Source organism: Tigriopus californicus, chromosome 3, assembly GCF_007210705.1.
Source record: "Tigriopus californicus strain San Diego chromosome 3, Tcal_SD_v2.1, whole genome shotgun sequence".
NCBI classification, from domain to species: domain Eukaryota; kingdom Metazoa; phylum Arthropoda; class Copepoda; order Harpacticoida; family Harpacticidae; genus Tigriopus; species Tigriopus californicus.
Window position 1 is genome coordinate 3,289,754 of NC_081442.1, and position 13,834 is coordinate 3,303,587.

Genomic DNA, 13,834 nt, shown 5'->3' on the forward strand with positions numbered 1-13,834 from the left:
TTCAGGTCAGCTGACGCTGGTGGAAGAGGGACAAAGATATTTCGTGAAATCTCGCTTCAGGCTAGTTAAATTATTCTCATGAAACGTTTGTTATTCCTCTTTAACCTTAATTTTTTTAATCTTACAAATATACAGGTAAAAAGAGCGGTAGAATAATAAAGACATGCTTTTTGGGGCATAATACACGTAACATGTTAAAAAAAAAAAGATTCAGACATTGGTAGAGCAAATCACATACTCTATTAATTGCCCTTGTTTAGCACTGCATGTCGAAAGTGTGACAAAATTTATCCAAAATTTCAACGCAATGATGAGGCATTAGGAATTTTGTTTCAATCTCACAACAATGTGCTTGAATGTGGGCGACATGATTGCACCTTTAGGTAATCAAGGTCATTCCGACCCCTTGGAGGTCAGCCTCAACCCACGCTTGTTCCTTGCCTTTCAGTTAAGCATTTCCACCACATGGATGAAAACTTTAACTTGAGCCCCATCTTAACCCCTTCAAAATTTCGCTCTAAAAAAAATGTGGTTGGATAACTTTCTCAAACCCGTTGTATGAAGTGCGCTAGACAAGAGTAATTGCTTGACAAGGAGTTGAATTAGTGGTCTCTACTCTGAATTTGGACAAGCCGTCAACTATTCAAATTTGTACCATAGCTGTCTGAAGTAGCTTGAGTGCGAATGAAACATTTTGCCCTACACCAACAGCTGAGACAAAAACAAGCAATTGCAGTGCCTTTGATTGATCTATATATAAAGTTATCAATGAGTTGAACCAAGATTCTATTACAGCAATGGATCTGCACAAAAAATCATGGTTTTTAAGTTTTGTTGCAAAACTCAATCAATAGTTGAAAATTGAATTGGATTCAGGAATGATTGCAAGTGCAGGTTGGCTACAATGTTAGTCTTATTTCAGTGTATCAGTGTAGTAAACCACTTAAACTATATTATAGAGCATCATTGTCCAAAACGTAGTCAAACAGTATTATTAGCACTGTTTCTTATGCACTGACATCAAATTTCATCAAAATTTACAGAATAGATGCTTAGATATTAAACTTTGAAAGTTGCATTTTGCAGTAAAATTGACCAAAAAATGACCAGACTTTAATTTAAGTACTTGCCAAAAACAAATTCTGTACTTCTTTGATAGCATGAAAATGTATGATGTTCTTTCATTTTTGTAAACATTTCTTTAAAGCCTAAAATAGTCAATATTGGCACTCAAAATTTATTCAAGATATATAATTACCAATCAAGTTTTCTTAAACATGGAAAACTACACTAGAGAATTATGAAGTTGAAATATTACAAATATGCATCGGTCAATTTAATTTTCAAATTTGTCCCTTTTGCATTGATTATTTTCTACGTAACAAAGATTTTTACAAGCAGTAACATAGTTTTTTTCAAACTTCAAGACCAAAATTAATTGAACGTGTGGTTGGCAATGTTGACATGGGATTTGACCAAAACAAATTCAATTGCAGTGGGTGCCACCATGTGCAATCATGCAACTGGGATTAAATTTCAATTTCTTTTCTTGGAGTACACTGAAGTGAAGTATGTTGTGCCTCATTATCTTTCCATGCAGTAAGGTGAACAAAAACTTGAATTTGCAGTGTCAAGTCAACTATCCCATATGTTTCAGCTTGGAGTTTGTAATGGATTTTTATGTCATGTGGAAATCAGAGATGTATTATAAGCTATTATTGTATTTATGAATATGTTGAGTTGGCTAGCAATTGCAGTGAATTTATAGAGCGTCCACTTTCCACTTCCCAACCCCTGGTTCATGGACGAAGTTAAACTGGACATATTTGACGCCGCCAAATGTACCCCAATAGTATAACGGAAATTTTAGAAACCGTTGAACTCAACCTCCCGACCAGAAATGGAAAAATAATGGTCATGCTCTCCAAGCCAGGTAAATTCCCTCGTCATAAACATTAGAAATTATAGGGAGGAAGATGGCTAGTTTTAAGCTATAGCTTGAGGAATTCCTGTCTACCGGGATGTTTTTCCTATTGTTCAAGTTTTCCGGCTGTCCAAGTTAAGTTGAGGTAAACAGGTGATACAAGATGGACAAACCGTGAAATTTGACTTGTTCAAATAAAAATTACAAGTGACAAGAATTCGTGTAAGGTTCCAAAATATTTTTGATGTGAATGGTTGCCAGAAACATTCTAGCACTCCTTGAAAGTGAATCAGACGTGTTTTAATAACTACAGAGCAAAAAGGGGCCAACTACTACACAATCCTGGAATTCCAATGTCACTCATCTTGAATTATAAACAACAGCATACGTGAAAATTGTACTATATTGACTGGAAATGATCAGCAGTAACCTCTTAAACAGGATGGAGGGTGATAACCGATCCAAGGTAAGGCCTAACTCATCGTTTTAGCCCTGTTTCCTTATGAGATCAAAGCCTACTGGGGTATATGGCAACAATTTGATAGACCTCCAGTTAAATTAGAGTGATTTTCTAATGCAGCTGCCATCTGCCATCAAAACCACACCCAGACGGTTTTCAGCCGTCATTGTTTCTTTTTTTTTTACTTTTTAGTCAGCTTTCCTTGCAAGACTCACTCTTGGCGATATGCTTTGTGGTCTGTCTACATTGTAGATCAAAAGTACTTTTTTTACAGCTGAGTGTACACAAATCCTACGAAATCGAGATGTAGATCATAATTTCAGATTGTTCAAAACCATAGTCAGCGTGCAAGCATGGCGCCCCACAATTTCTTCTTTGACATCCTCGATGACTACCAAAATGGTCGTTTTTGTGACCTGGAAATCTGTGGCATCACATACGCTACAACAACAAAAGTAGACTCATTTCATTGGTCAGGAAAGTTCTACAATGCTAATCATTAAACTGTGCATATTTCAGATGAATCCTATTCGTTGTCATAAGCTCATAATGTGCTCAGTGATCGAACAATGGCGAAACTTAATCACTGAGGACACGGATCGCTTGCATTTGCCGGATTTCGATCATGGCCTCTTGAAGAAATTTATCGATTCGATTTATTATAAACTCACCCTCACCGTTCATAATTGGGATGATATCGACCCTGTGATTGCTACCTTTTTGGGAATTGATTGGGCGGATCAAATCCCGGCCTTCCCTATTTGTCAGAAAGAGATATCGTCGGCTCATCATTCTCCGTACTCGTCCGACAAGGGCACAGTTAAATACGATCCCGTGACCTTTCAGGCTGCAAGTGAAGTTGATCTAGAGTTGGATATCTATGACCATGCCATGGATGTTTTTGACGTATACAACGTTGGGGATTGTGATCACATAGGGGAGAGGGACGATGAAGAAGTGGATGCCAACCATGACCACTTAACAAAGCATGAATATCAGCTTGACGCAGACGAATTCAGTGAAACCGAGAGTCTTCAATCTTCCCATGCTAAGAAAGCATTGTCGAGACACAGAAAGTCGAGGCAGGGTAAGAAGAGGCAAAAGCAATCACGGCGCCCCACACCCAATGAAAAGGCTTTGATGGTTAATTGGAAACGAATGCAATCGGACAATCATACTAGGTTTATCCAGGTCGAGGATGTTAAAAAGATACTGAAATCGGGCGAGTCTGGAGCATTGAAAGTGGACGTGACTTCATCGCGCGTGACCCCTGACAATAAAACGGTTCTTCTTAAGTCTTTGACACAATCAGAAGGAGTGTTTTTTGCTTTAGTTGGTATCCAACAAAAAGAAGAGAGGATCCTTGGAAAGTCCCTGGCTTGGACCACGGACCTGGTCCATGAGGTTGAAGAATCTTTTTATCAGACTATTAGTGCCTTTCATCATGTTTTTGGTCTCTCTCGGGTATCGTTGACCAGTGCAAGTTGTCTATTCACTTACAGTGGAGTGAAAAGAAGATCATTTGCTCAGGGTTTAGTCAATGATTTGTACCGAAAGTTTCTATACCAGAGTACACGAATGGACTTGAAGAATGAGCTGAATCATCCCGAAATGCTGGAGGCATTTTCAGTGTCCGAACCGGATAGGCAGAGTTTAAATCTTCCTCTGAAAGATTATTCTATTACAATGGACCCGAATTTAGATCAATACGAGGATATCGTTTTGGTGGGCGTGTACAAACATGGCGTTGAGGTGCGGCAAATAAAACTTCCGGAAGATAATGCCGAATATGCTGCAACAGTGTGTTCCCGTCTTTTGACGTTGGTTTGGGTGGGCGGAAACAAGACGAAAACATTTCCGGAAAGCCTCAACATTTACCAGGCTTTTAAGACTCATGTACGTCTCAACTACACGGGAAAAACCGTCCGGAAACTCTTGGCCTCGGATGAAGAACTCCCCCGACCGCTTCCATTGGTCACTTGCGATATTTGTGGAAAGCAGTTCCAAGAGAACATTTATATGAACAACATGATCATGCACAAACACAACCATGTCATCAATGATTTCAAATGCGACTGTGATATTCAGATTCGATCATTCGCTCAAAAGAAGAGACACTACGAGGAACGCCATCAACCCTCGCGAACCTCTAAACGGCCCAAAGTTGTTCATGAGTCAATGAGCTCCAAGGCTGAAAGCCCGCCTAGCGTTTATGAACGCCCCCAAGTGTGCGATATTTGTGGAAAGGTATTCATATCCGCGAACACGCTAAAGTTGCATGTGGAACGCTCACATGCCGATTTACACTGTCCCCATTGTGAGCAAGATTTCGGGTCCATCGTGACATTCAAAAGGCATTGGCGGAAAACTCATCCCACTTTGGAGATGGAACTACCCTCCCATTGGATCTCGTGCGATCAATGCGATGCCGCATTTCCAAGAAAAAGTGACTACACGAAACATTGGACCCTCAATCATGGCCCAACTGACATGCAGCCTTTTCAATGTGGCCTTTGTGAGAAGGGGTTTTGTGACAAGTCCAAGTTGCGATATCACATGATCAATATTCACATCAAGAATCGACCCTACCAGTGTCGAAATGAAGGTTGCACTGTGGCCTTCAACTTCAATGGCAACTTGTACGCCCATGAAAAGAAGGTCCATGGAAAGTCATTTGGAAAGACGGCATCGTTGGTCTCGGTTCTCCCAGATTCAAAGCTTCTGGAAATGGGCTGTAAACTGACCCAGCCCATTAGGATCCGGCATTAAATAAAGACCGATGCAATCGGCCATTAATAAACGGATGACCTCCTCTTAGGGTTAAAAATTGCGAATTTGAGTTGCGTCTAATTTTCATTCCAGCTAATCGCTTTTTCGCACAAACGTTTAAAACAAACAGACACCCAAATAAATAATCAGATAAGTGGTTGGAAAAATGGTGCAGGGCAAGATCATCTCAGTCATTTTGTTTTGCTAAAGAAACAAAAACTAGTACCGCCCTCTACTAATCTACATAAACAAACTAGAAAATTTTAGCCAATCACTTTGATTGCTGATCTGGTGAAATGATAATAGCGCAAGCTGGCTTTTTATGAAGATGAGATTGCCCAGTCCAATTTGAATTTGTCAAGGAAAACTTTCATTGAGATGGGACACCCTGAAAATGGTCCCACAAACAGCTGATTTAAGTGTTTCCGTAGATGTCAAAGTCACCCGGTGTATCGCATCTTAGATTGAACTAAGACGAGCGTAACCTAACAACCATTTCTTTGAATTGTGAAAAAATGAACAAATTTTCATGTCTAGATTGCTTTATAAGAACCTTCAAAATTAGAGTAAAATGTAACCTTATTGTGTTTTCAAGGCGGTTTACCTGCTTTCTTCGTACATTTTCAGAAATATTTGTCGACACTGAATAACAATGCATCAAATCGGAACGTATAGTAATCAATTTTAGTATACTGATGTTGTTAACCTTGCCATAAAGAGAGAAAGGTTATAGCAGTTGCGTGAATGATTCGAAATAAGTATGGCGCCTTACAATTTTTTCTTTGACATACTTGACGATTACCAGAACAATCGGTTTTGTGATCTAGAAATTTGTGGCTTAGAGCCCGATCCGTCAAAAGAGGTGAGAATTGAAAACTTAACAAGCAGATAGATGGTTCGACACGGACTGAAGAAGCTTGAATTCTACATTTAATCTGGGACTTGGAGGTTCCATTCACTGATGAGCATTTATTCTTAAACCCACATGATCGGGAGTTCTATGAAAGGGGTTGACAGAAAAGCGGTATCATGGTCAGAAATTTTAGAGACAAAATGCGTTTGACGTTTTCAACTTCGCGTCATCAGTTTCAGAAAGTGTCGTCATCTACCGTTCAAAAAAAGGTTACCCTTTGGATCAATCCTAGACTTGCCAAGTCCATGCTTCTTTGCAGTAATTAAATTGCAGCATGAGGTGCTGCTGCAAGAGATTACATGGTGAAACTGCGGTCGCTTCCAAGGGTGAGGTTTACGGATTACAATTGGCTGTGGTGATAGAGCGGGAATATCCCTCGATTGGGATATCCATCATCAGATGGCAGGGCAAGCAAAAAAGCTACCATCTGATTGTGTACGGAACAAAATGGTTCAAAGAGCCAAGTTTATGTCAAATGTCAGACTAAATTTGGGATCAGATTCTATTCAGTGTGGCAAAAGATGGTTATGCAACATACACTTACACTTTATTAGCATTAGATCTGGCACATTGTTGCCTCCCAAAAAACGAATTGATCTACATTATATGTTTGAAGTCCTCAGGGAGGGGGGGCGCTGGTGGGTTAACCCTTAGAAAAAGTAAAGAGCAGAAGTGATGTGTTCTTGGGCTTACTTAAATCTCCAAGCAACCTAACTTTTTTCTTTGGATTTCACCTACCACTTTCGTAAATAGTGTCTTGACTTTTGGAGGGCAAAACAACATCACTACGGCCAGTTTATTGTGACTTCTTTTCATATGAGGAAATAAATTTGATAGTTAAGAGATAAATAAAACAGGTCTGAAAATCTTTACAACTAATTCATACTGATTTATGTTGCAGAAGAAGCCCATTCGCTGCCACAAACTTGTGATGTGCTCCGTAATCCAACATTGGTGCAATTTAATCACCGAAGACACAGATCGTGTTGATATACCAGACATTGATCATGTCCAGCTAAAACAGTTCATCGATTCAATTTATTACAAAATCACCAACACGGTTCATACTTGGGATGGCTTGAATCCTATGATTGCAATGTTCTTAGGCATAGATAATGCCATCCTGAAGGGTGCCATTGGATTCGATCAAAAGGGCGGCGGGAATAACCTCAATGGTAATGCCATGCCTTTGGAGCATTTTCATGATGCTTTCAATGATTCCGGAGCAAACGCGACATTTCAAGTGGAAAATGAAGCCGTTAATATCCGTGTTAAAGTTGAGGTAAATCCAAATTATGATATCTATGGAGATGCCATGGACTTATTTGATAGTGATCATTCCGCTGATGAACCCAGCATTGATGATGCCGAAGATAATGATAAACCGAATTCCGAGAGCATTACAGCAGTGGACACAAGCCCAACCTTTCAAAAGAGGAAGAAGAGGAAATGTGTCGATCGAAAACTAGAAATCCCACACAAGACCAAATATATTATTAAAGAGGCTCTTTCGTCTAAAAGGCTTTCTCTGGTGGAGAAGACCTTGCGACTCAATCAAAAACTGATGCAAAAACGGCACCAATTTGAATCGATCAAAACCGATGAAGTGCAAAATTTGCTGCAATCGGGAGAGGATGGGATATTGAAAGTGAACGTGACAACTGCTAGGGTCACTGCTTACAACCGACCCGTGGTTTTGAAGTCCTTAACCGTGATACCTGATGGATTCTTTGCTTTGATTGGCCTACATCAAACGGAGACAGGTCTTAAGGGCAAATCTTTAGCCTGGACCACGAAATCTGTTCCTGAGATTGAAACGTGCTTTGTCCAAACCATCGATGCTTTTCACACAGTTTTAGGTCTTTCTCGGGCATCATTGACTAGTGCTAGTTGCTTTTACACCCACAGTGGACTGAAGAAGAGACCCTTTGCTAGTGGTCTGGTTTGTGACTTGTACCGAAAGTTTCTCTACCAATCCACCAGAAGTGACTTGGAATTTGAGTTAAACCGTCCGGAGACCGTGCATGCATTATTAGAACCAGAGCCGGTCCGGAAAGATCTCAATTTGCCCTTGAAAAACTATGAAATCATAATGACCTCTGATCTGGATGATTTGGACGACATCGTCTTGGTGGGCGTCTATGAACATGGAGTGGAAGTCCGACAAATCAAAATTCCCGAAGGTAGTCCGAAGTTTGCCGCCACGATTTGTTCGCGATTACTCACTTTGGTATGGGTGGGTGGAAATGAAAAGCGGACCTTTCCGGAGAGCTCAGAGATCTACAATGCATTCAAGATGAATACTCGTCTCAGCTACACGGGAAAGACCATTCAAAAGCTTTTGGCCTCGAATGAAGAACTACCCCGGCCTCTGCCATTCGTCACGTGCGATATTTGTGGCAAAAGTTTCCAGGAAAACATCTACATGAACAATTTGATCATGCACAAACGCAATCATGTCATTGACGACTTTAGTTGCGACTGCGATATTCTAATTCGATCATTCACTGAGAAGAAAAGACATTATAAAGAATGCCACCACTTGACTCGCACCACAAAGCACCCTAAAATGGATAAAAAGGCGATTGCTCCCAAATCAAACGTCACACCCACAGTCCGTGACCGTCCACGAGTGTGTGATATCTGCGGGAAAGTGTTTCCCACCCATACAACCTTGAAATCGCACATGGAGCGAACTCACGCCAATCTCCATTGCCAAGAGTGCAAAGAACATTTCGGAACCATTTTGTCATTCAAAAAGCATTGGAAGAGTCGTCATCCAGACTTGGAGATAAAACTCCCCTCACATTGGATCGCATGCGATCAATGTGATGCCGCATTCCCGCGCCAAATCGACTTAACCAAGCATTGGACACTCCATCACGGCCCGACGGAGATGCAGCCTTTCCAGTGTGGTCTTTGTCAGAAGGGATTCTGTGACAAGTCCAAGTTGCGGTATCACGTCATTCATAACCACATAAAAAACCGCCCATATGAGTGCCGGAGTGAAGGTTGCAAAGTCGCCTTCAACTTCAATGGCAACCTGTACGTTCATGAGAAGAGGGTTCATGGCCAGGCCTTTGGCAAGACCCAGTCCTTGGTCTCAGTCCTTCCGGATTCAAAGCTACTTGACATCGGTTGTAAACTGAACCCACCTGTCCGAATTCGAAAGCCATTCGTACGATGATGGCTTTTTTCCGTCTCAGATGTCAAAATGTGTCTATGTAAGCTTATTTTTATGTGAAATAAGTACTACTTTTTCAATCGATCCCGTCAAAAGAGCAGTGATTGGGCACCCTGACATGCTACGAAGACTTGAAGGCTAATAGCAGTGTCACGAATTTTCCCGCTGTTTTTAAATCCTTGGCATCATTTGAAAGTAGCAAAGCTTTCGGTATGGTCCAGGTATACTTCTTCTAAGAGTTATCATTGCTTCTACATTTATCTTTGGCGTGGTCGATATTGGGGAGATGCAAACGATCTGGAAACGATCGGATCTTGTCTTATGTTATACATTTGCCAAAAAAGAACGATTCTATGAATGATTCAACATATCACAGTAGATGAAAAGTATGATCGACGATAATGGCGGCGAAGAGTGAGGATCTGGGTTGTTATCGAGATCGCCGACATATTTGGTGTCCTTGGTCTCTGGGACGAAGAACCATGGGAGCTAATTTGTTCATTTTTTTTAGACATCCAATGCATCCAATCTCAGTCAGTGCCACACACATTCAATTACTTTTCAAGGGCATCAATGCAGTTGTCAAACAATCGAAAGCAACTGTTATATATATTCAATCTTACTTTCGTCCGACAGTGTGCCAAACTTGGCTTTTAAACGACCCTTTGAACCGTAGATAGCGATAGATTTTGAAATTGATGACTTCAAATTGAAGTAGTCTACTTGGAGGTCAACAAATAACGGTTGTTATTCCACTTTCGGAATGTTCCTATCACAATCTTGTTCTCTCTACGGTAAGGAAAAGTGCCTTTTACATTCCAGGTCTTTGGTGACACTGCCATTCATCAAATTCGACAATCTTCTCAAACACTTGAAATCATCCACATAAACAAAAATAATATTCACTAACATATATTTACATATAGCCTTCGCCTAGGCTCGAAATTGCCACAATGGCAATGGCACCCTACAACTTCTTCTTTGACGTCCTGGATGATTACCTAAATGACCGTTTTTGTGACCTAGAAATCTGCGGGCTGATGTCCAAATCTGAAGTAAGGAAATCACTTTCATACTTGTGCAGATTTTAGGCTGTAAATCATAAATCACCGTTTCTTAGATGAGACCGATTCGTTGCCACAAACTCGTGATTTGCTCGGTCATCCAACATTGGAGCGATTTCGTCACGGACGACACGGATCGTTTGCATCTCCCCGATATCGACCACGCTCAATTGAAGCAGTTCATCGATGCCATTTACCAGAAACTCACCATCACGGTTCACACTTGGGATGGATTGGATGCCGTGATTGCGTCTTTCTTAGGTATTTTTCAACCTTCGGCTGACCGGAAATCCTTGCCTCGAAAACGAAAAAAGGCCAAGCCAGACTCGAAATGTCAAGGCTGGAAAGTCAGCCCGAGCCATGACATTGACTCGGTGTCTAATGTGAAAGAGGTCAAGGATGAACCGGTTAACATTCGGGTCAAGATAGAGGTCAATCCAGATTTTGATATCTATGATGACGCCATGGACCTGTTTGATAGTGGTCATTCGGCGAGCGAGGATGACTTCGAGCACAATATCGATGAAGACGAGGGTGAGGATTATGTATTAGGAGGAAGGCGTTCCATCAAGTCAGAGCTCTCCGAGGACGACGACGTTATACCCGTGAGTCGACCTCGGCGACGCAAACGAAAATCTAGTCATGAAATCCGCCGACCGGTCAAAAAGAGTAAACGAAAGAGCAAAAAGGTGTCCGACGATGCGGCCGCAAAATTGAGTTTGGCCGACCAAGCCTTGAGCGTCAATCATAACCTGATGCAAAAAGCCAATTCGAATCGGTCAATCCAACCCGAGGAAGTGCATGATTTGCTGAGATCCGGGATCGTTGGCGTGCTGAAAGTGGATGTCACGTCATCTCGAGTGAAAGCCTTCACAAGGCCAGTGGTTCTCAAGTCGTTGACCGAGATGACCGACTGTTTTTTCGCTTTAGTGGGTGTTCAACAACACGACTGTGAAATCGTGGGCAAATCTTTAGCCTGGACCACCCAGTCCATCCCGGACATTGAAAAGTCTTTCAGTCAGACCATTGAAGCGTTTCACACTGTTTTCGGTCTCCCACGGGCCCCGTTAACCAGTGCCAGTTGTTTTTATACATACAGTGGTCTCAAGAAGCGATCCTTTGCCCGAGGTCTAGTCAGTGATTTGTATCGAAAATTCATGTACCAGTGCACTCGAACAGATCTGGAGAACGAACTCAATCATCCCGACACCGCGCACGCCTTTACCACGCCCGAACCCGCACGCCAAGAGATCAGTCTTCCTTTGAAAGAGTACGAAGTCACCATGAAGCCGGATCTGGATCGGTTCGACGATCTGGTCTTGGTGGGTGTGTACAAGCACGGCGTGGAGGTACGGCAAATCAAGTTACCCGATGATGACCCAGAGTTCGCGGCCACGATTTGCTCGCGTCTTCTCACATTGATATGGGTGGGTGGGAGTGATAAGCGGACATTCCCGGAGAGTCCTGAGATCTATGAGGCGTTTAAGATCAACACACGTCTCAACTACACTGGCAAAACCATCAAGAAGCTCTTGGCGTCCAATGAGGAAATCCCTCGGCCGCTTCCGGTTGTCACGTGCGAGATCTGCGGGAAACAGATCCAAGAGAATATCTTCATGAACAACATGATTCTACATAAGCGCTATCATACCATACAGGATTTCAAGTGCGAGTGTGACATCCAACTCAAATCGTATGCCCAAAAGAAACGCCATTACGAAGAGTTTCATCGTCCAGCCAATGCCCGGAAACGGAGTTCAAATAACCCGTCGACGGACGGCATGAATATGCAGCCGCATATCTGCGATATCTGCGGCAAGGTCCTGATTTCGTTCTCTACACTCAAAGAGCACATTCGCCGAACTCACGCCAATCTCCATTGCGAGCATTGCAACAAAGACTTTGGATCCGCTCTTAACTTCAAGCAACATTGGCGGAAAAAGCATCCCCAATTGGAATTAGAGCTTCCGCCCAATTGGTTCTCTTGCGACCAATGCGATGCAGCCTATCCACAAAAGATTGATTATCTCAAGCATTTGGCCATGAATCATGGTCCGGAAGATATGAAGCCCCTCAAGTGTGGCGTTTGTGCCAAAGGCTTCAGTGACAAGTCCAAATTGAGATATCATATGTTGAATATGCACATCAAGAGTCGGCCTTATGTTTGCCGCAGTGAGGGATGCACGGCTGCATTCAACTTCAATGGCAATTTGTACGCCCACGAAAGGAAACTGCATGGCAAAGACTTTGGCAAGACCAAGCCCTTGGATGTGGTTTTGCCGGAGAGCCAACTGATTGAATTAGGCTGTCAATTAAGGCAAATGCCTGCTGCTGGTCATAATGTGCGGGAGTAAATTTATTGCATTTGAATTATATAAAACTTACTTTATTTAGTTTTATTTTGAGCAATTACTTTGTGCTGATAAGATATCAAAGCTAGTAATTGAAAAATCATCACCTGATATTTCCCAATATTTATGCAACAAGCAGTACTGACTTCAAATTGGGAATCTTTCATTGGGGCAAATTGAGTATTCTTCATAATTTATCGAAATAATAGCAGTCCCCTTTAGGGTTCACTTTTCAGTCGCATTCGAACTCAATTTTCTTAATCCGAATCCAATCCGAAGGCCACAAAGTTCGAGGTCGCACAGCCATCGATACGACTTGTGTGTGGTAAATTTTGGCCAATTTGTCTGAGTCTGAAGTAGGTCAATTTTAACTACGAAACTTTCTTTCAATCCGATGGTGGATCAAATATTATATGAATGTAAAATCAAGTGAAATAAGCATCTTTTGCGTCTTGAATTGCTGGGGATCCCATTCCCAGTGGCGGTAAGGAAGTCCGCTAGAAAGAAAAATAATAATTTACTGTATTGGACCTGATGTTGAAAAAAAAATTTTCACTGGTAATTGATATTTCTATTGGGCTTATAGATCATAGTTGAATTAGTTTCTGTTGGCGTCTTTTGAATGGAGTTGTTTGCATTCAAGATTTGTAAAACATCTAAATACTGCTCTTTAACAGAATGAGGGGGGGAACCAGCCTTTGAGGTCGTTGTCGAAGATCTGTCATGTTAAGTATTTGTTAATGTATTAAAATAGAGTAAAAAGACCGCCTTGGCCGTACAGCAGTGTCATGTTAAGTATTTGCTAATGTATTAAAATAGAGTAAAAAGAAAGACTGAACTATGAGTTTTTTCCAAACATTGAGAAAACCCTACCAACCAAGTGGGTCTTTAAATTTCGCATTGTCCTTTGAATTGATTCGGATCCGAGAATAATCCGAATCCAAAAGGACGAGACCTAGTATTCGCACATTTAGGCAAGCGTTGGTACCATAAAGCAAACTTGCCTGTTTATGCCAGTGATGCAAAATTGACGTTTTAAACTAATTTTAAGGAAGCTGACCTTTCCTCACATAGCAATGTGTGAAAAAGGGTCAACTTCTCAAACCGTGTTTTTGAGCTATGACTCATTGAAGCGGGAAACGAAGATGACGTCATCGTTAAATTTTGAG

General features: G+C 41.5%; 3 protein-coding genes across 4 annotated transcripts; all 3 read left to right on the forward strand.

Moving 5' to 3' along the window:
- The first annotated feature begins 2,557 nt into the window (after positions 1 to 2,557).
- On the forward strand, positions 2,558 to 5,218 carry LOC131878488 (uncharacterized). Its single transcript, XM_059224471.1, has 2 exons — positions 2,558 to 2,839; positions 2,904 to 5,218. The coding sequence occupies exons 1-2, from the start codon at positions 2,738 to 2,740 to the stop codon at positions 5,151 to 5,153; spliced, it is 2,352 nt and encodes a 783-aa protein (XP_059080454.1). The 5' UTR covers positions 2,558 to 2,737; the 3' UTR covers positions 5,154 to 5,218.
- A 225-nt stretch (positions 5,219 to 5,443) lies between these two features.
- Positions 5,444 to 9,334, forward strand: LOC131878487 (uncharacterized). 2 transcript variants are annotated; one of them, XM_059224470.1, is made up of 3 exons: positions 5,874 to 6,015; positions 6,240 to 6,392; positions 6,968 to 9,334. In XM_059224470.1, the coding sequence occupies exons 2-3, from the start codon at positions 6,366 to 6,368 to the stop codon at positions 9,251 to 9,253; spliced, it is 2,313 nt and encodes a 770-aa protein (XP_059080453.1). In that variant the 5' UTR covers positions 5,874 to 6,015; positions 6,240 to 6,365; the 3' UTR covers positions 9,254 to 9,334. The 2 variants fall into 2 exon arrangements, with proteins under 2 accessions (XP_059080451.1, XP_059080453.1); XM_059224468.1 differs by lacking the exon at positions 6,240 to 6,392 and having other exon boundaries at positions 5,444 to 6,015.
- A 766-nt stretch (positions 9,335 to 10,100) lies between these two features.
- On the forward strand, positions 10,101 to 12,684 carry LOC131878486 (uncharacterized). The gene is made up of 2 exons (XM_059224467.1): positions 10,101 to 10,305; positions 10,371 to 12,684. Exons 1-2 carry the CDS (start codon positions 10,204 to 10,206, stop codon positions 12,666 to 12,668), a joined length of 2,400 nt encoding a protein of 799 aa, XP_059080450.1. The 5' UTR covers positions 10,101 to 10,203; the 3' UTR covers positions 12,669 to 12,684.
- The last annotated feature ends 1,150 nt before the right edge of the window (positions 12,685 to 13,834 follow it).